The 25,619-nt window shown below is 57.8% G+C and overlaps 1 protein-coding gene across 1 annotated transcript; it reads right to left on the bottom strand.

Moving 5' to 3' along the window:
• Positions 1–88: 88 nt before the first annotated feature.
• Positions 89–24,115, bottom strand: RNF19B (ring finger protein 19B). The gene is made up of 10 exons (XM_080566535.1): positions 24,097–24,115; positions 11,095–11,793; positions 6,178–6,383; positions 4,381–4,525; positions 3,803–3,965; positions 3,046–3,160; positions 2,761–2,901; positions 2,245–2,452; positions 1,328–1,459; positions 89–840 (listed from the first exon to the last, which is right to left on the bottom strand). The coding sequence occupies exons 2-10, from the start codon at positions 11,694–11,696 to the stop codon at positions 375–377; spliced, it is 2,178 nt and encodes a 725-aa protein (XP_080422661.1). The 5' UTR covers positions 11,697–11,793; positions 24,097–24,115; the 3' UTR covers positions 89–374.
• Between the last annotated feature and the right edge of the window lie 1,504 nt (positions 24,116–25,619).

The raw sequence follows: 25,619 nt of genomic DNA, 5'->3' as shown, positions 1-25,619 counted from the left end.
GCGGCATTCACAGACAGTCCAAAGGCAGCCACCAAGGAGAGGATTTCACCGTACACCCGTGGAAAGGATGAGCTGGATGCGAGTCGAATGACATCCAGAGTCTTTATTCAAATAGTCCTTTAGGATGGTTGCAGACATACAGACACATACATATTTACACTCTTACACACCTCACAGAGCCTGAACCAATAAATTAAAACAAAAAGAGGGTGGGGGATTGTTTTTTCCTTTTCTTTTTTGTCACGTAAGAAACGACGACTCCCTGAGGCGAGGCCAGGGAGCCAGCTGAAGAATTGCAAACAGAAGCCAACACGGACACAACCCTGCCCCAAAGATGCAATGACAACGAGTGTGCTTTTCAGCAGGAGGCCGCTTCATACTCTGGCTTCGATGCACTCCAGTTTGACTATTTCGTCCAGCCTGCACCCCTCGGCTTGGGCACAGTGGCTCAGGTGGGCACTTGGGCTCTCGGCACCTCTAGCTTTGGGGGTCTGCGGGCAGGCTGCTGCAGTCTGAGAGTGGGGGGAGTCGCACTCGTCTGAGGTAATGTCTGGCACATCGTCCGACTGGCTGTCAGAGCTCTCCAGGTCGCTCCGTATGCTCTCAGGCTGGGCCAGGGTGATGTCCCAGGTTTTGCTGGCAACGCAGTCCTTTTGCTCACAGCTTTGGTGTTTGCACATCTGCTCCTGCTCACCGTCCTCTTCTTCCTCCTCCTCTTCCTCATTCTCTGCCATTTGGGTGTGGACGTGCAGAGAGTCCTCCGTACTGCTGCCGCTGGCCAGCTGGTAGTGACTGGGCTTGGCTTCGATGTCCACCTGGATCTCCATGTTATTGCACTCCCTGCAGAAACAAGCACCCCCGTGTTACTGCACAGTTGCTGGTTTTGGCCGCAGCCTGGGTCACCGCCTCACTGGGCCAGGAGGACCACGCTGCCCAGGCAGGAGCAAGATGCTGCTCATCACCCCATGGCATCTGGGACACAACAGCACCCACTGCTCTGCTCGAGTTCCTCCGAATGGCAGCCGAGGTCCCCCCAGGCTGAGAGCCAGGAAATGAAGCAGGGAAGCACTGGAGACCCTGAGGGCACCAGGAACAGGCCCTGAGAGTCCTGGGCTGCAGATCCCCTCCTCAGCCTCCACAGTGCACATAGAGGCTGATCCCAAACACCCCCGGTCCTCCTCCTGCCCGAATAAAAGATCAACCCTCCTGCGAGCTGCGAGAGCTGGAGCGTCCACAGCCAGCCTGGCACCCGCAGCACCTCGCAGAGCTTGGATTTTTCCAGGACACCCACAACCAACACTCTTCTCACCATCACACGTCCTCCTACCTGTCCTGGGGGTTGTAGGAGCTGATGATGGAACCGGCCATGGCCCGAGTGCTGGCGTTGTCACTGATAGCCCCCAAACTGACCGAGTCCTTCGGGAAAATCTCCTTCTGGACATCTGCCTGCACTTCCAGCCTGCAGGAAAAAAAAAAAAAAAAAAGAGGATTCCTCAGAAATGCCTCAGAGGGTCCCCGAGTGGCACCAAACAGCCTCCGCCACGAGAAAGCAAGAGGCCGTCTGTGCTGGCCTAGCTTGGCACAAGGGAGTTTAACCCCAGGGGTTCCTCTCAATCTCATTTTTGGCTCGATTTAGGTAAACCCATTCTGTTTTCCATGACGAAGGTGAAGTTGTGTTTATGTCCATGACTCATGCAATTCCTGCGAAGAACAGATTTCCACAGATCTAGCACAGAGCCATGATTATATGCTGGCTGCCATATCAACACGTGTCTCTAATTACCCTGCAGACTGACTCACAGGCAAGTTTAAGAAGAAAACTGTGGTGTAACCTTCTGACTTGGAAAGCAGCAGCCCTGCCTGGAACAGGAGGCTCCCAAACCTCTAGGCTGGGATCAGAGCACCGGAGGATCTCTAAGTGGGCCATGCAGGCACCTCTGCGCTCTTTCCAATTAACCCAAAGCATCAGCTCTGCAGTTTCACGGAGCTCAGAAGGGACAGAAGCTTGTTTCTCTAGCTTTTGTCCTCCTTGCAAGAACCAGCCTAACAGCAGCGGCAGAAGTAGCCTGGTCTGCTGGGACTGGTTATTCCACCACAGACCAAGAAGTAAAAATACCAGGACATGACTGCCAAGCACACAGAGGGCCACTCAGCCCCAGACAGAGCCCCAAGCTAAGCCTGCTCAGCCAGCACAGGCCCCGGGAGCCTTCACCCCTTTCTTGCCATGCCCACCAGCCCATTTACCTGCTGTACTTGCCCTTGCCTCCCGAGAGGACACCGCCGCTCAGGGTACCGCCCGAGAGGGCGGCGAAGCTGGCCGTCTCGCTGTAGTTGCCCTGCATCACACTGAGCCCATCCGTGGGGCTCCCGCTGGTGCTGAGCACGCTGGTCAGCCCCTCGATGCTGCTTTCACCGATGCTGGGGTTCTTCAGGGCTCGCCAGGCATCAGCCACTGAGGAGGAGAACAGCATGGGAACCGGTCAGCAAGGGCACCAGCCAGATATGATGGTGGTGGCAGGGCTGAGGGTCAGACACCAGGAGCGTGCTTCTCGCCTCAGCCAGCCTCCGTGCCTCTACCAGGGCAAGGAAAGGCTGAGATTTGGCTTGGAGCTATGCAGCTGATCAGCAAGTAACTCCTCCTAGCCAAACCCAAGATGCTCAGATTTGGGAAATACTAAGGCCCCCACCATTTACACCCACCTCATTACAAGAGGCAGTGGCAGGGCCTTTCCTCATTCCCTTCCCCGCTTATCGCAGTACCTGTGATTGGTCCATCATCTTCATCAAACTCTATTTTCACGCCCTTCCCGTTGGCGGTGCTAACTCCACAGCCACCACCTCGGCACAGCGAGATCGGCACCACCCCGTAGACGTAAGCCAGCATGATGGGGACTCCGATACCTGCACACGAGGATGTGCTGAGTTAAGAGGGGCTTAAGGCCGAGCTGGGCTAGGCAGACAGAAAGGACCTTTGGGGTAGGGACTCTCAGTTGTGTTTATTTACACAGCTTTGCACACCATGGGAAATGGACGGTGCCCACTTACCAACACTGACAGCAGCGATGACCGGAGAGGCAATGACAGACAGCGTGACCCCACCGGTGATGGCCAAATTCCTCTTGTGCTTAGACGTTTTCTTTCCCTCATACCTGCTGTGGATCTGAGGGAAGGAGAAGCACCAGGTGAGAACAGCACCAGGCCATAAGCAACAGCCAGAAGACATCCATAAGTCTGTGCTTTTACAGCTGCATTAGCCCTGAAAGAGCCCCATCGTGACCACAGATCTCACAGATCAGATCTTGCAGGTGGGTCTGCGTTCAAGAAAAAGAAGAAGCTACAAATCCAGTGCTGACACCATTTCCTCCTTCTCAACGCCTCTTTACCGGCACAGAGGCACAAGAGCACAACATAGGTTGGGGCAGCTGGAGACCCCCAGCAGCATCAAAATGCACAGTGACCTATGCCCGCGTGCTGCTCAGAGCCTGTCTCTGTCCCACAGAGGCCCCTGCCATAGGAAGTGACAAAAGAGGCCAGGTTTCCCTTCCCAGTTCAGGGTAGAGGCACAACAGCGACACAACACGCGTTGAGAGGACTTCAGCCTGAAGGGCTATCAGCCCCCATCCTCCTCTCGCCACACAAAGCCCAGAAGATAAGGCAGGGTTTAGCAGAGACAGCCGAATTCTGGTTCTATGGGGAGACCCGCCCTTCGTATCAGCTCTCAGTTGCTGGTCGGATGCCCCGAGTCAGAGACCGCCCTGAGCCGTGGATCCCTCAGCTCCAGCCTCACACTCGCCACATTTACCTTTCTCCCGACGTACACGGGGATGCCAATGACCATAGCAGGAATGGCGATGCCAGCAATGAGGGAAATGCCTACAGGAGCGCCGATCAGCGTGCCCAGCTGCCAGAGAATCTTCTTTTTACGACTCCATGGCTTTTTGCCCCAGAACGTGCAGCCAGAGGGACTTAATAGAAGGAAAAAAAAATGACGTTAAAACCTCAGCAATTCCTAAGCATCCCTGAGAACCCCAAATTCAACTTCCACATGAACAAAACCCAAAGCTTAGGAAGTGGGTAGACAACACAAAAAAGGATCCCGCGCCCCATCAAGGTTAATTTGCTCCTCAAGGTGACTATTGCACCACCAGGACTATGTTTAATGTCCACTATGCTAAGAGATCTCAAATGCAACATATCAGGAGCAGATTTTTCTTTTTTGGTGAGGAAGAACCTCTCCCTGCTGTAGTGTGGGAAGAAAGCTCAGATCTTTGGGTCAGAAAGAAGAGAATTTTGCTGACTGTAGACACAAGAGGATGAGCAGCACGCAGCCAAACGTCTCCTGTCATTGAGGGGAGCCCCGCACCCTGCTCCGGCCCCCACCTGAGGTAATGCAGGTCCGAGATCTCCTTCATGCAGAGCCAGCAGAACTCGCAGCCGCACACGGCGCAGGTCATATGGTTGCAGCTCCCGTCGTTCATCTTGATGATGTAGGCGCTGCAGCGCGGGCACGGCTTGATGTCGTCCGCTGCGGGGAGGAAGCAGGGCACTGAGTCGGGCTCCGCGCTGCCACGAGCCAACGGGGGGCTCTCGCTGCGCGGGGGAGCCCTTGCTTTCTGCACGGACAGATCGCCCTCGTGCAGCACAAAGCGGGGACGGTACAACCAGCTGGCTGGGCTGTTAGCTTATCGTCAGGGCGAGAAGATAACGCTGGTGAGACCAAGCCCACCAAAGTGATCTGCCTGGACAGCAAGGACTGGGAGCAAGAGGAGCTTTAAAAGCTTATTCTTGCCTGGCACAGGATGCGTTCCAGGAGATGCTTAAGTGCTGGGAACAAGTCATACCTGTGCTGTGCTAGCCAGGACAACAGTGTAAGTCAGAACCATTATTAAATTGCTCCACTAAGGTGATTCACAGGCCAAGAACAACAGAGCATTCGAGAGAACGAGGCATCAGAAATTCTGAACCTGGCCTTCAACAGCAGGCAGTGCGGAACGGGGCCTGCAGCTGCACGCCGGAGCGGGGCAGATGCTGCGCAGCCCCACTCGGCTCCTGGCAGGGCAGGATGAGGGTCCTTCATCTCCTCCTCAAGTCACGCATCATCTGATCGTGGTTACGCAACGGCTGTCTGCGCAGCGGGTCAGGGCTTTGCTGGCAGCCTCTCTGACACTCAACAATATGAAATCCAGCTGCTGAGACCGGCCCGCACCTTATTAATCACTGCACTGAATCCAGCAAGAATGGGGTGGGGAAAAACCGCTGTCTCAGGAATCTCCCTTTTAGTGGCTAAGCGCTAAGCTCTTCCTGGCAGGGATCTCCTTTAGGAGGGCGAAAAAAGCTCAGAAACCAGTTTTCGCTTGCTGGTTTGTACCGCAGGCTGTGGTGGTATCCGAGCTGTGGGTTGTCAGGGCCCTCTAACTGGGCACGCTGAGCCTTGAGATGCAGCTGAGCCACCTCAAACCGCTCACGGCAGCTCCAGCACGAGCATCAACATTTTAACTCCTGGCACACAAGGCACAGTAGTGTTTTGTCTGAGGGGAGGGAGGGACTTTAAGAAATGGCCTTACTGCCCACTTCCAGAGTCAACACGGTTATTTTTAATGAACACTAACTCAGCGGACGTAGCAGCTCCTACTAGGCAGAGTAGGAGTCTGCGGGCTGGCATTTTTCCCCTGTACGTGACATTACGAGCACCTAACAGTGCACGCAGTCAGGCTCCCCACGCAGGGCTAGGCATTAATGCTACTTCTTACTATTGCAACAGGCAAATTTCAAGTTGCAACAGTAAAAAGCACCTATTTGTTCAACATCTAGATCAGCGAGAAGCAAGAACATCTGAGATCAAAACGGCCACAACGTGGCTGGGGCGGAAGAGGGGAGCTGCAGTGCCGAGGAAGGACCCGAGGCACATCGTCACCTATCCCCGACCCGTTTCATGTTGTAATTTCTTGCAGGAGCCCACCGGGCTCGCTCTAACACCCAGGAGAAGGGGAAGTGGCTCTCGGGCTCACAGCTGTTCTCACCCACGGCTGCCAGGGACCCTCAGCTGCGGCACACAGCAGCGCTCCCCGCGGGGCACTGCCACCGCCTCGGGGAGGAAGTTCTGCGCAACCGGCGGCTCTTTCTCAGCTTCACAGGCACGACCGCAGCACCCAGTAACCTACAACGCGTGATCCATACCCGGCCCAGACTCCTGTCCGTAGCTGAGGCCCGACGTGTGCTTGGTCCGTACGCGGAGCGTCTGCGCCCTTTGCTGGCGGGCCATGTCGCAGGTCTGGTTGGGGTGCCATATCTGCTTGCAGTGATAGCAGAACTCCGTCTGGCAGCCGTCCCTCTCGCAGGTCAGCTTGGGGCAGCTGGCGCAGCCGTAGGCAATAACCGCGTAGCTGGGGAAGGAAGACACCCGGCGAGTTAGCAAGAGGCAAAGTTATCAGCGATAGTCCTGTGATCCGGCCAAGTCATCGCACCCGGGGGTGGCACGGGGGGCTCTCGCTGCCCTTCTCCAACAGGCTGCTGCGGGGCTATGCCGAGCAGCCCCCCCCCCTTGCCCAGGGGGCACAGCAGCCCCGCTCCAGGGGCAGCCCAGCCCAGGCAGACAGCCCACTGCTGCCAGGTCGGTGTTCCTGGTCGCTGCAGTGCTGCCGCGCTCCAAATTCCTGCTCTCACCAGTCCTGTGCCTTGCACTGCAGGGCCTGGAGTTAAGTAGTGCTAATTAGGTTACTTGGGGCAGATAGCTGGCAATACTGAGTTCTCTCAGTGAGCGGCGGCAGTCCTCGCTGTCCGCTCGTACGGATCAGAGGTGCCCTGCCCAGCCTGCCCCTTCTGCCACTGCAGGCTCCCAGCACAGGCTCCTGCTGCTCTGTACGCGTGGCTGCACACAGGCTGCACACGCACAAACACACACACAAATACACACAACACACCCCCCAGCTCCTCGGGACAGCCAGGCACACGGGTGTATGCACATGGCCCAGAGGAGGCTAGGCAAGCTGAAGCCTCACTGGGCACTTTATCACCTAACGATGATTCTAAAAAAAAGTGGAACAAGCGGGGTTTCAACGTGCAGCTATTTCAAGAAGTAAGCCCCTGTTGATCTCCCCAGAATTTCCTTTTTTACAGAGGGCAAAGAACAACGCTCTGCTTCTCGAGTAAACCAAAACTGGAGTAAAACCAAGTGAATGTACAAGAGAGGGAAGTCAGGGTACTCCACCAGCTCACTTTTTCTGACAGTAACGTGGTGTTTCCATGAGGAAGCGTGCACACAAAAGCTGAAGCAGCTCCACTACACAGGAGCTGACTTACAGTCAGCGAGGATGAGGCTGCTGCCACTGGAGGGGCTGAACAGAGTAATTCCAGAAGCGCCTTCCAGCTCTGCAACACCAGTATAAATACCAAAGGGTATTTTCGTTGATCATCCTCAGCGTTTTCGTTAGTGGCCAGAGGAGAATAGCTCCTATTTAGGATTTTATATTTAGAGCTCGCGTAGCTCGAGTTGTATTGCCTCTTCTCAGAGGCAGCAGCGTGAGAACCGCTGAATGTGTCATACCACAATGATTCATATCCCGTGGGAGTTCGAGCAGCTTCACCCTGCCAGGGTACGACACAATCGCCCAAGAAACAACATCTCCGCGTGGAGCGCCGGGCTGGGGGGCGCGACGGCAGGGTCCCCGCACACATCAGCGGCCACGCGCCCGCACGTGAGGCCGGAGCGGGCGGAGAGGAGGGATGCAGGCAGCCGGGGGGGGGGGCAGCCAACCTGACCCACATCGACTCCTACGCATCTTGGCCAGGGAGAATCCCGCTAAGCATCCGTACCCTGCCACCACGAGGCAGCCACAGAACTACCCCTGGCAAAAAATAAAGCCTCATCAGGCCAGCTGCGTTGTGACACACTGCTATTTCAAACCATAACAGCAGGCTGGGAAAGCTCAGCGTAATATATTAAGCAGCCTCGTGCTCTAGATTAACCCCTCACTAGAGATTTAGGGTTTTTCTAGACACTCGAGCAACTCCCCTATGAGAAAAGAAAATCCTCACCATTTACATTTCACTGCTAGAACTGAAATGACAGACGTCAAGAACAAGCCCACAGCTGCACGGAGAAAAACAGCTACACGGCTTTCTTTTGCGAGGGAAGGAAATAACCCAGCTCCAAACCCAAGGACAACTAGAAAGGAGCCATTGAAGCGATGTGCCTGGGGGTGGCCGCTGCAGGATCCGGGCCGCTAACGCGTGCCTCCATCTCCACCTGACCGCTGACGCATCGCTTCGTTCAACGGCCGCTTCCTGGCTCGGCCCCGGCAGAGGTGAAAAGGGAAACTCTGACTTTCCCCCACGCAGCGGCAGCAACGACAGCGAGCGCCTGCCCGAGACCCCGGCGGGCCAAGGGAGGGCAGAGCCCCGCTCCCAGCCCCGGCCTCCAAGGAGCCGGAGCCTCGCCAGTTGCCTCCAGCCTCATTCAGGAGCTCAGCCCACGCAGCCCGGTTCGCTTAAAGCTCCTCTTGTTCTCGCCAGCTTCTAGGGGAGATGCAGCGTGACAAACACCAGAGAGCAACGCCAGCTGATTGCAGTGAGGGGGGGGGGGGACACACCAAAAGCTGCAAATATAGAAAATTATCGGTATTGCGACTGATGGTGCATCAATTGGCCAGCGTTCCCATGGCAACACGCTCCGGTGTTGTGCCGGTCCTCCTCCTCCTCCCGCAGCAGCACAGCCGAGCTCGTTCCTTTACGAAAGCCTGCGGTAGGTGTGGAAGGCAGAGGATGCTGCGTGCACACGCCACGGCTTCGTCTGCCGCCGCCGCCTCGCAGCTCCCACAGCCGGTGGTGGGCGACATCCCCCCAAAACGCCCAGCACCGCCGTGCCCCCAGCCCCACGCACGCTGCTGCTGCCGCGGGAAAGCCCGCTGTAAATAATTCATAGCCTGACTTTACATAAGCACAACGAAACGCGCTTGCTAGGAAGAATGAATAGGGCGATTAATTCCTCCTGCCGCCGGAGGGCCGATTCCAACAGCCTTTGTTCGCGTGCTCCCGACGCGCCGATGGATGGCACCGGTGGGCAGCGACCCACTTCTCGCTTCTGCCGGGCAGCTCACGGGAAGACGCCCACGTCCCGTGTTCCCAGCGAGGATGTCCTTGTCCACCGGATGAGCTATAAGTGACGTGGGTCTGCCCAAACCCCCGAAGCGATGGCTGGATGGGGATCAGGCCGGGCTCCTTTCGAAGAGGCAGCGCCCTGCAGGCCGTGCCAGGGCCGGCTCCTTCCAACGAAGCAGCCTCAGCTACAGATAGGGCACTTACACCTACACGCAACCCAGAGCGGCACCACAGCAGCCGAAAAGCTGAGGCTGGTGAACAGGAACAGGGTTTTCTCTACCCAGCTGACGGCGCAGACAGCAGGGGCATTCCCTCTGCGGGCAGCACAGCCTGCGCGACGTCCCCAGTCTCGTCCCCAGCGACACCGAAACATCAAGACCTAGCACCTGACTTCGCACCAGAACCCAGCACCGCTGCCCTCTGAAGAAATGCAGCAATGCTCAGGGGCCCCGAAACGGGTAACCTGAGACAGGTTAACTGCTTTGCACAGGAAGGTTATTACAACACTCTGATTAAATTTTCACGATCCTCCCACCACGCTTTCCACTCTGACTACTAGGTCAGACTTTCTTTTCATGTTCACGCTTCCCAGAACTGCAACTCACGCTGCCTTCTAGCCAAACTTTGCAGCACTTCTCTAAGTTTCCTGAAAAAAGCCGTTTTCCAGGCAGCTTTGCCTTACACGTAAATAGAAACTAAACAGAGTTCATCCAAAGGAAAAGAGAAGAGAAAATGAAAGCAACACGCAGACGAGTACAGTCATCAAGCCTGGGTGGACCGTCTTCTGGACAGACAGACGTTTCCTCACTTAGGCAATGGTAATGAGTCAACATCACTCCTCTGTGCCATGCATTCACGTCCCCGCTGGAAAGAAGTGACCGTTCACAGTTCCTTCTTCCCACCCGTGGAAACCGCAGGGTGCCCCGTGCAAGGACTGCTGCAGCTCGCGGTGATACACGCGGCTGGGAAACTCCAGGCTTCCCATTTGTGCAGAAAAAAAGCCTTCTTTTAAATCAGGGAAACAATGGCTCAGCTAAAACCCCCTCCAAGTCCCATTACAAGGGCCGTGCTTGTCTGTATTTCCATGCTCCCCAAGGTCAAATCCTGGGATTTTAGTATGGATGGATGGAGCATTGTTTTGGTACCTTTTGACTATCCCGAACAGGTTGCTGACTGGCAAGCGAAGCAAGCCTGCAATTAGGGATTTTCATTGAACTCCGTGTCAACAGAAGCACACGTTAGTGGCAGCGCAGCACCGGGGGGGGGGGGGGGGGCTGCCCCTCCCTGGGCCGGGTGGGGACAGGCAGCACCACAGCAGGGCCCACCTCCCCAGGCTGTCCTGGGGTCCCCAGTCAGCACCCTACGGGGACACAGGGACCCCCCCACCCTGAGCTGTCCCAGCAGAGAGGGGACAGAACCCAGCAGGGACGGCAGACCCCTCCCAGGCCGCCCCACACGGAAGGGGACAGACAGCCCCCTATGAGGACAGCAGGCCCCCGGGCTGCCCCAGGGCCGATGGGCAGCCCCCTGTGGGGCAGAGGGACCCCCTCTCCAAGTCACTCACCAGAGAGGGGACAGCAGGCCCCCCTCCAGGCCGGAAAGGGCAGCCCCCTGTGGGAACAGGGACACCAATCCCCCCCAAACACCCCATCAGCTCCCTGTGGGAACAGGGACCCCCTTGGATGCTTCAGCAGCCCCCTGCACGGTCAGGACACCCCCCTGATGCCCCAGCACAGAGGGAGGCAACCCCTTGTGAGGTCTGGGACCCCGCTGGACACCCCAGCACGGAGGAGAGCAGCCCCCTGCGGGGTCAGGACCCCCCCCCAGACACCCTGAAAGCCCACTTTGGGGTCAGGGCTCCCCCCCAGACCCCCCAGCAACCCCATGCGGGGTCTAGGGCCTCCTCCCCAGACCCTCCAGCAACCCACTTTGGGGTCAGCCCCCCCCATACCCCCCAGCAACCCCGTGCGGGGCCAGGACCCCCCCCCGGGCACTCACCCGCAGTCGGGGGCCGGGCACCAGCGGCAGTCGGGGTCGGCGGCGAGGCAGCGGCGCAGCATGAACTCCTCGTACTTGGCGACGAGGTGCGGGGAGTCGCGGAGCAGGCGGCGGATGTCGGCGGGGTTGAGGCGCTCGCTGCACTCGGGGCAGCAGATGTTGACGCGGGACTCGGTGATCTCGATCCGCAGGTACTGCCGCAGGCAGGCCCCGCACGACCGGTGCGGGCACGAGAGCAGCCGCGGCGCGTTCTCCGCCGGCTGCCGCACCAGGCACAGCGGGCACTCCAGCTCCTCCTCGCCGCTCCCCTCCGCGCACACCGGCGGCTCCTCGGGGGGCGGCGGGGGGGGAGGCGGCGGCGGGGGGGGCGGCGGCGGCGGCGGGGCCGGTGGAGCGGCGGGGGGCGGCGGCGGCGGGGCGGCGGCGGCGGCGGGCGGCTGCTCGGCCTTGGCGCGGCGGCGGCCGCCCGCGGCGGAGGCGGCGGCGGCGGAGAAGACGCTCTGGAAGGAGAGGCGGCGGCGGCGGCCGGGCTTCGGGCACTTGGCGGCGGCCGAGTGGATGGAGGAGGAGCGCGGAGACTCGGAGTCCCGCTCGGAGCCCATGGCGGCGGCGGCGGTGTCCGAGGTTCGGGGGGTTCCGGGGGCTCCGAGGCTCCGCGGGTGCCGGGGCCGCGTCCCGCCGGGCGCTGCCTCCGCCGCGCTGCAACGACAGCGGCCCCGCGGCGAGTGGGCGCCGCCCCGCCCCGCCCCGCCCCGCCCGCCGCCCGCCTCGCCCCGCCCCTCGCCCCGCCCCTCTCGTGTCGCCGCCGCCGCCATTTCGGTTTTGGGCAGCGCCCCGGGCAGGCCCGAGGCACGAGTTTCCCCCCCCCCGCTCCGAGCGCCCCCAGCACCCATGGGTCCCAGGAGGTGCCCAGGCCGGTGGATGGACGGATGGGTGGATGGATGGATGGGTGGGTGGAAGGATGGAGGTGCAGATGGAGTCAGTCTCCTGCTTAAGAGTGCACAGATGAAGCTTCCTTCCCTCCTAATGCCCCTTCAGCTCTCCTGTTACTTTCCCAGTGCTTTTGTCCATGAGTTCTCTTCCTTCCGTACATCCTCACTGAGTGGTTTCACCAGGCTGCTTGCTGCAACCGAGTCCTTCTCTAGCGCTTATGTTCCCCAGAGATCCGTCAGCTCTCCCCCACCTCTGCTACGCTCTGGCGTTCCTGCCACAGTACGCGTGGCTTTGGCCCAGCTGCAAGCTTTGCACCGCACTTAGGATTGGCCTTGGAGTGTTAAATTCCTGCCTGGGATCAGGAGCCCTGTTATTAACAAGCTAATTTAGCAAGAGAGCCAAGCAGTTCTGCTCGGAGAGAGGCCGTGGTGCTGCAGGGGTGTCTGCGGAGCGCTCTGCCCCGGAGCAGCGCGAGTTACCGAGCTCCGTCCCTGCCACGCTGCCAGGTCACATCAGCATGTTGTGTGTGAAGATGCTCAGTGTTTCTGTGACACTTCTGATGTGGAGCCCTGACGTGTGCAAGGATCCTCTCCCCACTTTGCTGGTGGGAAAGGAAGGCCAGAGAAAGAAAGGAGAGGTGTTACATCGGCGTAAATCTAGGCGATATTGAAATCACCTACTTCTATCTGAGATAGGCTGGGTATGAGACGTCTTTAAATGGCTGTCGCTACCCATCTGTAGCAGAGACTGTCTTGGTTTGATGATTTCACTAGAAAAATCACACCCCTGACTGAAATAGAGAAACCTGGGCAGGACTTGTGTGTGGGACGGGTCTCCCAGACAGCGCTCTGACAGCTCAGCCCTGCGTCCTTTGCAGCACAAGAGCACAGACTGTAACTAATTGTGGGAAGGTTTCATCTCAAAAGCTAATGTCAGACAGGCCTGAATTACCAGTAGTGCAGACACAAACAGACAGAGAGCAAAACCATCTGGAGTCCCTGGGAAAGGCATCAGCTCGCAACGTGCTGACGGGGCAGAAACGGCTCCTCATTCCCTTATATGAGGAATCGTGACACAGACGGGGCTGGGAGAGGCCAGGGGAGATCTGGGGGGGGGTTCACGCTGACTTCAGTGCCATCCTCTGCCTTCCCTGCTCCTGAGCTGTGCAGATCTTTTGCCAGTCCTTACACGGTTGAGGGAATTCAGTGCTTTTAGGGAGCCGGTGGATATAGGCTCCTGAACGCCCTGCCCCTGCTGTGGTCCTGCTTGAAAACAAGTTCTCTGTGGTTTGAGGTGTTTCTCCGTGGAGTTTCCATAGCCCTGGCCAGGAGCAGAGGCTCCCGCTCAGCGTGTTCGTGACTAAGGAGCAGTTTGAACCTGGTAGTTTGTTTTGATTCAAACCGAAAAAAAACAGGCGGAGTGGGGCTGGGAAGGAGGGCGCGCACGGAAGCAGGCTGCCAGGAAGGAGAAGAGCGGCTGATTGGAAAGGCACCGGGCTGGGAGTGAGATCAGATTAGCCGCTCCCTGGGGCTGCAGGGAAACTGTCACCAGCCTGACTGTTTGACTGAGGGACATATTAAAAAATAAACAACAAAAAAAAAAAAGTGGGGGGGAGAGAATTCAAACGCTCCAGTGAACAAATCCCAGCTCTGATAGGCAAATTTGCTCTTGCTTACGCTGGCAGAAAGCTGGAACACTGCTGACTTCCGACCCTGCTGCTTCAATCAGAGCAGGATTTGGCACAGGCGACTTTTAAAGCTGCCTGAAAACGCCGTGTCTCCCAGGAAGGCTTCCAGCAGCAGTGCGGGGAATGCTTTGTCCAGGCACCGGCTGCAGCCAACGCTCACTGCCCGGTGCCGGTCACCGCCTGGACGGGAGCAGCGGGGAGGCTGAGCCGGGCTGGACCTGCTGCGGGAGGCACGGGGCTGCTGCTTTCCAGAGAACTGCCTCGCCGCCCACAGCCCAAAAGCCCCTGCAAAGCAGAGTGACTGCTCTGCCGCCGGCTTCAGGGAGGAAGAACCCTTGGTGATGTAATGAAAACTCCCCTCTGTAATTCGGAGAGTGAAAGCAGAGGCTGGCTGCCGGGAAGGGATTGTGAAACTCCGCTCTCAGACTGGGAGCATTTGCATGGAGGCAGCGGGGTGCCCTGGCCGGGAATGTTGCTGCGGTGGAGCCCGGCAGGCAGGCACGCCGGCTTTGGTTTGCAGCCGGTGAAATAGAAACGGCGGCTCCTGCCACGTCCTCTTCGCCTGGCAGCCCCTTTGCTGGTTACCCAGATCTCACAGGGCTGGTAAATACCTGCCCGCTGCTCCTGTCTGCAGGGCACGGAGGGGTCTGAAGCGGCTGTTTGAAGGCACACCGAGATTCAAGGTGCCTGAAACCTCCAGGTCATTTTGGCACTGATGTGAGAACCCCTCCCTGCAGCTGACATTTCTCTAGAAGAACACCAGTCTCTTCAGGTTTTCTCCCTCTTTGCCCAAACAGGGACAGGCAGCTATTCACAGGTCGCAGGCCACGCTTCAGAGCAGATGGAGTTTAGAGAAAATCCAGCTCATGTTGCGGCTCTCTGAAATGGCCACATCCGAGATGAGATGGGGAAGGAGGGGAACGGCTTTACACCAGGAGCAGGAACAGAGGAATTCTTCCTTGTTGCTGGACAGGGAGTCTCTGGAGTGACTCAGCTCTGGTCTCTGAGCAGGATGAGACCTTCGGCCCTGCTGGGGCAGCACAGCCAGGGCTCTTAAAGGGATCTGGATGCACTGAGGTTCCCCAATGCCAAACCGCAGGTGACATGTCACGGGGCACAGCCAGGGACGTGCCATGGCACCCTGCAGACAAACCTGAGAGGCTGCCGTCGTCTCAGCCCCGAGATGAAGGTGAGAGTGACAGACGGACCCACGTCGCACAAAAATAGCTTTAGACCTGTCAGCGGTGCAGCGAGGACCTCGTCCCAGCCCCCTGCCCTGAACTGTTTTGCCAGGAGAACAGCATGGGCCTCCCTTGTCTTTCCTCCTGGCATCCCAGGTCTCCAGTGTGCAGAGCAGGGGCAGCAGCCTTGGTCCATGAGGGGTTCAGTGAGGCTTAACCCAGGGCTTTGAGACCTGCGGGGACGGACGCTTTGCATACACGAGGTAGCAGCTGCGTCCTCGAGAGCTGAGGCTTGTTGGGGTCGTTTTCTGCACAGCCCTGGGGAACCACTGGCTTGTAATGACAATGCACTCTGATCATTTCTCAGATGGAGATGTCATTAACGGACATTTATTTCTGTCCAGGGAAGACACCAGTGGCTGGGGAGGGCTCTCCCCAGAGTGCAACTCTGCACACACTTTCTGGATTGATCTAGTTAGTTCATGTTCTGTTTGCCTCTTCTGGTCCCATGGGATGTGTTCACAGAAGGAAGAGATGATTCTACTTGATTCCCTTTGTCCCTGCTGGACTTAACAAGGACTGACATTCTTTTAAACGAAGAGCAAAAGGCAGGAGACGGGAGCCCTGGGTTCAGAAATTCAAGGCTTTTTCCAGAGGATCGCTCTGGTTTGCTCTGCAGTTGCACCTCCTCTCCCCTCCACCTCCCCATCCCACTCTGCTCCCTCGTAACACCCACACGCAGAGCACAGCCACGTTCTTCTCCCTGCTGTGGCTTTCCGTGGAAGATGCTGTCATGTGAAATCCCGGGAGAGAGTCACCACATGGAGTGCTGTGAAAGCATCGCGCGTCTCTTGCAGACCGGGCTTGCAGACGGAGGAGCGGCGTGCTCCCCCTCCTCGAAATCCCGAACGCTCTTACGGGTGGAGGGGGGGAGTGGGGAATCATCCTGTGAGCTTGGGAGCCGCCTACGCACATGGCAAGGCTTGTCAGCAGCTGATAAAAGCGGTGGGAGGTGGGGAGATTATGAGGGGGAAGAGCTTGGAGGCTCAAGTGCCTGTGTAGCCCACCATCCTGTCCCCCCCAGGGCTCAGCCGGGCAGCTGGGCCATGGGCATGGCCCTGCTCTGGGTGCGCTGCCCTGAAAGGAGAGCCCGAGCAAGGGCAGAGAGATAACTCCCGATTACTTCAGCAGTGACGTAAAGGTGGGAGCGTTAAGCAACTGCTTATAATAGTAATCTGACATGCTTTTCACCTCCACAAAAGAAGCATTTCCTTTTGTAATAAAAGCACAGGCTGTTCTGATTTGTTTATATACCTGCCGTCCTGCACACTCACTGCACAGATTCGGGGATGGAAGTGACAATGATCCCTGCTCTCAATTCACTCTTCCTGGTGACCTGCTATCCCTAATGATACGCGATTTACAGCTGAGAAGGTTTAGCTCAGTAGGGTGCTGCCATCAGGAGAGCGCTGGTCTGATCCCTACAATACAAGGAAGCAGCCAGACTCCCTCCTCACCCGAGCTGTTAAACAGACAATTATGTGTTTGGTGTTGGCATAAACACAGGCAAATTAGTCACTGGAGAAAACCCCAGCGCCTGTGACAGCTGGTTGTGGTTAGGAGAAGGTGGGGGTGACAAACGCCTCTGGCAGCGGGAGGCAGCTGCCCGTCGGGGCTCACGGTGCTGGTGGCAGTGGCCGGCACTCGGTGGGGACACCGAGGGACACGGCGGGGCAGGAGCCCGGTGCTGGCTCTGGGGGCTCTCCTCTCTCCCCAATGGCAGCTGGTTTTTGGGGTGCTCGGCATCTTGTGGGATGTGAGCAAATCTGGCCACATTAGAGGCAGTGAGAATCAAGGTGAAACCTTCGGGAGGACAATTTGTAGGGGACTGGGGGGGGTTGTTCTGCCCTCAGACAGCAGATGCAGAGAAGTTACAGTGCTGGCACGGGGCTTGACTTCTGCAGTGAGCACAGACTGAGGCATTGGCCTGATTTCCAGGAAAGGAGAACAGTGTGTCACAGAGAAGGCATTGAAAAGACCTGAGGCTTCTGCCTCAGCTTTCTGTCTCGCTCCTGCAGACACGTGGGTGCTCGGGAGTTCAAAAGGCTGAACTGGAGTCTGTCCCCAGCCGGTGCAGGGCAGGAAGCTGTGGGCTTCTCCTGCAGAGTTGTTATCGGTGCACAGACTGCAGATGCTGTCCCCGTCTCTGCTGGGGGTCCCTGCACAGCTCAGCATCTTTCCCCTTACAGCGCTGACCTTTGCAGTGGGAGTGCGGGAACTGGAGCTGGATGGGAAAGCTTGGTACAAGGTGCTGGCTCTAGTGCCCAGACCCCCAAAGAGATGCTGGCAGCCCTTCAGCAGCATCTCAAAACCCCACAGCATCTCTGACATCCTTTCCAGCTGGTGAACCCTACAAACACAGGCAGGGCTGGGCACACCATGTTTCCTCCACCCAACCCACCCATTTCCTATTTTCTGCGGGCACGACAACTAGTGAGTTAATCCTGCAGGCCATAAACTAAGCTGTATTAGCAGACACCATCTGTCCTTTTTCATTTGCTGATGCACGACCTATTTTGCAGCGTAGTGGAGCAAGCGCTGCAGTTTCAGGGCTCGCATGGTACACTGTCCGTGCTGCCTGGGCATAATCCAGAGCTCACCGTGACCTGCTAACGGGAGAAGGCCCCAGTGCACTGAGCACCAGGGACCTGCTGTCATGGCCGGGTGGTGTCGGAGGCCTGTCTCTAGGGCTGCTTGTCTTCAAAGGAGGTTTGAGCCCCAGCAGCTGACATCTGGGAAGAGAAAAGCCTTAGGGGAACTTCTGAGGACAAGGACACAACTCCCATCAACGGGGCCTCTCCTTCCCTGGACCCCTCCAGCAATGCCATGGGAAGGTCGATGTGAAACAGCACTGTCAGAGAGCCCCCCGCCACCATCACAGCCCTGTGCTGGGGCTTGGGACAGTAAAAGGGAAATAGGAAAAGTAAGGGGACTGTTTTTGTCTTGGCATGGGAAGAGACACATCCACACTCCCTGACTTGCCAGGAGGTTGCTGCCATCATGGGGAGAGACCCGAACTCCCCAGACCTCCTCAGGACCGTCTGGGAGAACGAGGCTCAAACCCTGCATCTGCTGCTGAGGACACAGGTTTCGCGCTTCTTTCCCCCAGATAACAAGAGGAGGCAAAGTTTAGGGTACCCCAAAGTGGGGTTCATGGGAACAGGCCACGCAGTATATTCAGCACTCCAGGACACGCTGCGATGGCCTGGGGTGATTCCTGTGCTTTACAGAAACTGAGCAATGGCAATCACAAGAGGACAGGGAAAGACGGGAAGAGAATTCTTCCCTGGTTCCTAAGGGGATCTGGTCATGTCTTGAAGCACTCTGGTGACCCTTGTCTGGGTACAGAAGTACAGACATTATTAAAGGTCATAAAATCATCAAGATTATTTTCAAGCCGGTTATACTTGACTCAACAAACTCAAAGCAATTCCAAAGGTTAGCATCTTGCTTAATGAAGCAGCATTTCCTCCTGAATTTACCAACTTTTTATTTAGCTCAACACCGGAGGCAGAAATTTTCCCTGAGCTGTGAAATAAAGAGCGAGGAAATTTTGTCTCTGCGTGCTGTCAGGGGTCAGGAAGGGAAGTGCGCGCAGCGGGGCCTGGTGCTAACCTGCATGCCTTACTCAGAACCAGGGCGTTCGCCTGCTCCGCTCCCAAAATCAGCCTGGGAGTTTTCAGCTTCCTGCCTCACGGCATAACAAAAGTGGAACAGAGAGTGGAAGGACTTACTCAGACTGACCTTGGCATTAGCCAGAAAACTTCTTTCTGAATTAATGCAGTTGCACCATTCGGGCTTTCCGAGAAACTCTCAACCTGCTGGGTCGGATGGCCCCTTTGTGCAGCTTGCTAAGCACTGGATCTGCACAGCTCCCTTTAGCAGTGAGTCCTGCTGTCTCCCTCCTGTCTTCACTAAGTTTTGCCCAGTGCTTCCTTATCCATACGGTGGATACTCGCTTAGGCTGTGACAAGAAATACAGAATTACATTAAATAATGAATTTCCAGTCAGATGCTGTGGCAGCATCCCTGCTGCTCTGCTGCCCGGTGCGATCTTCCTCACGTGCTGCGGGGAGAGGGCAGTGCTGGGGCCAGGAGCAGGAGTCACTTGCAGACTGACGGCTTGTGGAGTAAATCCCTCCAGCAAGACAGATCCCGATGTCTCTGATTTCTTTCCCAGTGCTTTGGGGAGAGAATTGGCCAAGGAACAAACATGGCCCCTTCGCAGGCTACAGCTGCGGGCCTCTCCTGTGAGCTTGTGAGGAGAGGGAGCCGGGAAGGGCAGCGCCTCGCTGGGTCCAGAACGTACCCGAATGTGTGACAGTGAAGAGTGGAGAAGAGGAAGAAACAGCCCATGTGGTCAGCCTTGGAAAGGGCAGTTCCTGCCGAGAACTGGCTGGGGAATGTTCCCATTTTCATAACCAGTAACAGCTGTGAGAAGGGGGAAAGGAGCGGTTCTGGTCCCTGCCAGCAGCACCTCCCGTCGGCAGCCAGGGCAGGGCACAGCCCTCTGGCCCCGCAGCCAGGAAAACGTGTGTCATTTTCCAGAGGGCTGAGCCAGCACTAACCAGGTGGGAAATGTATGAACTTCTCACCAAAAATGGCTCGGTCAGGGCCTGTAGCCTGGCTCAGTGCGGAGCTGCTCCCTGCAGCCCCGTGAGCCGTTCTCTGCTGTCGCCCTGCGCAGCACGAGGCTGCAGGTTGGCACGTCCTGGTCCTGCCTTCCTGGCCGGCAGGGAAACATGGACGGGGTTTGTCCTGCTGAGGTTTGCCACCAACCCTCCCCTTCCTTCTCCCGGCCTGATGCCATGACCACAAGCCCGTTTTCTCCAACTTCTCTTCAAGCAGGGCCCACGTGGGCTTCACGCGGAGCGCAGCCAGGAAATTCCTCCTCTCCTGCCTCCGCTCCCAGCCCCATCCCTCCACCACCCCCATAAGCCCTCTGCCCTCCGAGGGCTGATCCCAAACATGGGGTGCCCTAGCCAGTGTTCAAGTAGACTGGTCCCCACTCTGCCTGAGGAGGCTGGGCTGTGCACAGCAGAGAAGTGAGCAGGGGGTTCATGGGGTGGTCAGGGTGCGCCGAGACCCGAGGTGCTCCTCAGGAACAAGGCCCTGCTTTTTGTTGCTCCACAGCATCCTTCTCACAGGGAGGCAGCAGCTATGTCCGGGCCCGGCCTCTCTGATGCAGGCTGCCATCCCAGCTCCCCTGAGCGCTAGGAAAAGCCCAGCGCCTGCCACTGAAGCAGGGGGGGCTGCCAAGCGCCTCCCAGCTGCCTCTGAGTTACAGGATCCCTCTCCAGCACGAGCCCAGCAGTCTCTCGGCGGGCAACTGTTGGCAATAACAGCCCTCTTTAAACAAAGGGGAGGCAGTCTGGCTTTACACGGCCCCCCTTCGCCTTTCCCTGCCCCCCTGCAGTCATGCATATTTGGGGAAAAGCCTCTCAGGGCAGCGCTGACTCCTGCCCTTCCCACCGTGACATTCAGCTCAGCCGCAGCAGCGTGCTGGCGTTCACGTCGCGCTGGCTCCTGCCCTGGCTCTTCCCTCCCACCCACCTTGGGTTTCCTGCAGGGTTCACAGCCCGGCACCCAGGGGTGCTGCCCATCCCCAGGCATGTAGGAACAGTGCTGTCAGCATGGGACGAGCACCAAAACTGCAGCTGGAGAACCTGGCAGTGGACGGGGAGCAGAGCCCTGTCTCTGGGCTGCGGACCAAGAACGCCTCTTTCCCATCCGAGAAGCCAAGGCTTTGAGCCCTGCCAAACCCCAGTGTTTGTTCCTGCATCTGGCATGCGAGGGATGGCAACAGAAGCATGTGTGAGGCAGAAAGAGGAGTTCCAGTGAAGAGGGGAAGTGGGTTTCTCTTGGGTCTCTGTGACCTTCTCTGGTTTGGAAATAGTGGAGATATGCAGAGGCACTAACAGTGCGCAGCAGAGAGAATCCTGTGGCCTCCTTCAGTCAGAGGAAGCTGGAGCCCAGAGCCACGGCCCGGCCTTCTGCCACCTGGGGTGGAACCAGTGGAGATCCAGCTCCAGGGAGCCGCAGCCTTCGCCTGTTTGCAGGGACGGTTTATTTGCAGCTGTGGAGCCTCACTATGGGCACCTTGTCTGCTTGGTCTTGCCCTGCCCTGGTCCTGCCGTGTGATGGAAAGTTTATGTTCTGTTGGCAGCAGATGAAGCAAGTCCTCCTGGAGCCTGCGGATTGGGATTTTTTATATCAGCAGTGCTCTCGGCCATGGGAATACTATTGACTCTGTCCTCATCGCCCTCCTTGGAGAAGTAAGCACAGCGAACAGGGCAGAGCCAAAAGAGGGGCTGAGACTGATGGGAGTCAATTGGCTTTGGCAATTTCTCTGTGTGCTGCTGGCCCTTCTCAGTTAGTTACACAGACAGAAAATGATGCTGGCAGTAGGAAAGAAAAGGAGCAGGGGAGTCCCGTGCAGGTAGAGTGAAAGTGCACCTAAATTTCCCCTAGAGCTGAGGCTGAAGGCCGGCTTTATAACAGAGATAGAAGCGCCGCTCTGGCCAGAAGGCTAATATCGCCATTAGGAAACAGGGAACTATCGATTACTCAAGTAACCTCAGCTATTGAACAAACGGCTACCTCAGGGAAATTCCAGCCTGGGCTCAGGGAGACGAACGCAGGGATGGCAGGGCAGCAGCGGGCACACAGCACCCCGTGATCCCAGGTGCGGCGGCAGCGCGGCCTGCCCTGTCGGAGGCACCAGGGAAGGATGAAAGCAAACACAGGGCTGGTGCCTCTGAGTGCCTGCGTGTGCCCCTGGCAAAGGAAGTGGAAAACAGTCACTGCAGCGGAGTCCTGGCCAAGAGAGTCTGTGGGACAGGAAGGATTAAAACGTCCGACGGGACCTGGCTCAGCTCCCAGGGCCCTCTCTGGACCCTGGCACAAGGGCAGCTCCTCCTGGTGCCCCAGGCCTCTGCGGGCCCACAGCCATCTTTAAACAGAGGGCATGTTGCTGGCCGGCAGAGAACAAGCTCCCAGCACATCCATTTATCGTATTCTGGGGAGGTGAGGATACCTGCCCTTCTTCCTCCCAGCCAAAGGGCACAAGAGGCGCCACAAAGAGCTCTGGGGCCCAGCAGCCATAGCCCGTGGTAGGGACCAAGCACTCGGGAATGCAGCACAGCTGCGGGAGAGGATCATGAAGGCCCTAGGAGCACGTTACAGGCACTCGGCTGGTGTGCAGCTGTCAGGCTGTGATGTGCACAGCCCCCCCGTGCAGTGGGGGCAGGTTATAGGGCGAGCAGGAAGGACAGCGGGAAGGCGAAGGGCCGGGAGGGCTGACCAGGGCTTTCTGCTCGGAGGGGTTCTGGTGCCGTTCCCCCCACTGCGTTTTGAACATCCTTAATACATCGAGGTGAAGCGTGGCTTAGGAGCAGCCGTAGCAGTGCCCGTGGTTCTGTGTGGCCAGCAGCTACCTCAGGGACCATTGCAGAAAGGCAGGGCTAAACCTTCCCACACCGCACCCGTGCCCAGCAGGGTCCCATTTGGGAGTGCTTGGGGCCATCCCGAGCTGGGTCCCCACACCACCAGCCCTGAGCAGCACTGCAAGCTGCCGGCAGAGCCTCTCCTCCCCTGCCTGCCCACGTCAGAGGCGTGAAACGCAGCCGCCGGGGGACAGCCCCGCAGCCTCCCCTCCGCCAGCCTGCTGCAAAAGCCTCCAAGCCTCCAACGCCGCGCTGCCACGGACTTCCCACCCAGCAGCACAAGCTGTTGCTTTTTGCAGAGTTACCATAAAACAAGCAGCAGCACGGCCACCCCGGGCCACTCCCAAGTGCTCCATACGGACCCCGCATCTGTGCCTTCACGGAGGAGGATCGTGCATCTCACAGCGACAGCCTCCACTAATCGAGGCGTATTTACGCTCCTTGTTACAGTTCTGCGCTGTCGTGTACATTCAGGCATTCCCGACTGCATTTCTCCATGGCCCCGCTGCTTTCCCCAGCCCTTTAAATGACGCCTTCTTGTGATTCCACAAACATGGGAAGTGTGAGAGTTATTTCCATGAAATGGTTGTGACAGGGGCATCGACTCCTCCCTGCTCCTTGATTTCAAACAAGGTTTCTTCAGCTCCCCCAAGGTGCTGCTCCGTGCCTCCTCCATCTCCGCCCCAGTACTGCTTTCTGACACCCGCAGGGGGTTGCCAGCTCCGGGCTTTTAACGCCAGGTGTACTTTGCTCAGTCAGAGGCACACTGTGGGTCCTGACAGGCAAAGGCCAGCCCAGCCCATCCAGCTTGCAAGGGGTAGAGTCCATACACCCCTCTGCCTCGGAACCAGAGCTGTAAAACCACCGGCTTTCCCAGGCATTAAAGAACAAACCCAGCTTTTGGATTAGAAAGAGATGAAATTCACCCCGGGCCGCGAGCCAGCCCAGCATGCAGGTGCCACTGGGATGCTGCAGGGCACAGAGGTGACTGTCACCCCTCGTTCCCTCTCCTAGCAGATTCATCCCGTTATGCAACTGTTACGCTAAAAGGCGGCACGCCATCCGGAGCACTTCAAGGACTTTGTTACTTTGCCTTCCAGGTCTGCGGATCCCCGTCCAAAGAGCTCCCAGCAATAAATGCATACCTGGCTGCCTTCCCCAGATCTATTGCTTCCTGCAGAGGCAGGGTAAGCGTCGGGGCTGCCGGAGATGTGTAGTTCAGTGCACGGTACTGGGCTTGGTTCCAGTGCAGCAGCTCTGCTTGCAGCCTCCTGTTAGCTCAACGCAGCCCAAGGAGACTGGGTCTCCAAACTTCTGATTCATTTCATCAAAGATTTCTATTTCAGTCCCAAGAGGGAACGCTGGTCCCCTTCCCCAGAGAGACTAGGGCTGCTCCGCGGTCCCTTTAGCCCATGCCGGGGGTTCACATACACCCATCTTTTCCCAGCACAGTCTGTAGCGCACACGCTGCTGTCCTGGCGGGATGCACTTGCAGCTTCTGCACCAGGCAGCCAGGCTCTGACCATGTCCCTAAAACCCCAGCCCTGCCGTGCCAGGTTTAGGGCATTGTATGACACCGCCGCTGCCCAAGGGCCACCCCGCACCAGCACAGAGCCAGCAGGATGCCGAGGCAGGCTCGCAGCCCGCAGCCACCCAAGGAGCACCCCCCTGCCCCGCCGCCGTGGGGGTCTCTTACCTCGCCTGGAGCCCCCTCCCGCAGCAGCTCCCGTCCCTCCGCAGTCTCCCCGCTCTCCCTCCCGCGCCACCTCCCCGTGATGTCAGCGCAGCCGCCCCAGCACGCCGCCCATCGCACCGCACCGCACCGCTCCTGGCACCATGCTGCCCTTCGCAACGGTTGCCACAGCAACAGGAGGGGGAATCCCATCCTCTGGTCCTCCACCTCCCGGGGGGGCCCGCTCCGTACCGCCCGCTGCAGCCCCCCGGGAGGGCCGGGCACCGCGGAAGGACGGGGCGAGAGCAGGAGGTGCGGTGGGCGAAGGGCAGCGATGCCAGGAGAAGCCGGCTCTCTGTGCCGAGGGGAGGCAGGGCAGAGATGGTCACGGGTGGCAGGCTCAGAGAACCAGGGGGTGCCCTTCTCCCCAGCAGTCACCCTTGTTCCCCAGCGCCCTTCTCCCCAGCAGTTACCCTTATTCCCCTGTGCCATTCTCCCCGGCAGTCACCCTTGTTCTTCACGCAGAGCTGCACAGCTCCATCCCATCCCACCCCATCCCACACCCTTCCCTATTCACGTTTTGTTCCCCGACCCCATGCTCTTTCTGTAACAGGGCCGTGCACAGGTCCGTGCTGTGCCACCCCCCACGCAGCCCCTGCCCCAGCAGGGATTTGGGCTACTTGCCCATAGCAGGCGCCCTTGCAGGGACTCGTCCTCCCCCCCAGGTTGAGGCCAAGGACCAGATATCGATCACCGACCTAAGACTGGCTCCAGCCGAGCCCCTGGGGAGCCAAACTCCTTCTTACTAACCACAAACCCACGGCGAAAGGCTTTGCTGCGGTGTCTCTCGCAGATAGTTTCATCAGGAAGGGAGAAGGGCAGATAATAGATTTTTAGGACTGCAGCACATCTTTAATGTAAAGAGATGGCCCAGGGCCTCTCCTCCCTTCCCCCACGCGAGATGCTGTTTCTTTTCAGCAGAAATATTGCTGCATTAGAGAACAGGTCACTTCCTCTACCAGCGAGAATTCAGTGTCCTATTTGATGCCGGTCCTTGTGCTATAAATAGGATTTTTCCCCTTTTATAGTTGCTGAATAATTGGCTGTATGAAATATGAACATAGTTTTCAAAAGAGTGCCTGATAAGCAGCTTGCTGGAGTGGAATCGTTGAACAGAAGGAATTTACAGCACCTGCAGCGCATCACACACTGTGGAAAACATTCAAGGTCAGCACGACAGAGCCGGGTCACGGAACAGATCCAGCTACCGAGGACACGGCTCGCGGGAGCTGAGCAGCCTCCCCCCAGCACCCCAACACTGCGTTTTGTGCCTCACATTTGGGTAAGCTGAGGATCAAACAGAAGCAGCCCAGCTCAGAGGAGCCAAGAATTTTCCACAGCACGTACTAGAAAGCCGGGAGGAGCAGGAAGAACAGGTTTTAGAACAGCAGTAGGCAAGCGGGGAGAGGACAGAATCCCAAACAAGGAGGAAGAGCATAGTTAAACATCCATCATCAAAAGCAGTGAGGGAACACCACCACAAATGC

The sequence above is a fragment of the Anser brachyrhynchus genome (assembly GCF_964034855.1).
Source record: "Anser brachyrhynchus genome assembly, chromosome: 24".
Lineage (NCBI taxonomy): Eukaryota > Metazoa > Chordata > Aves > Anseriformes > Anatidae > Anser > Anser brachyrhynchus.
The sequence above is the reverse complement of the archived record's forward strand: the minus strand, read 5'-3'. Positions and strand labels throughout refer to the sequence as shown.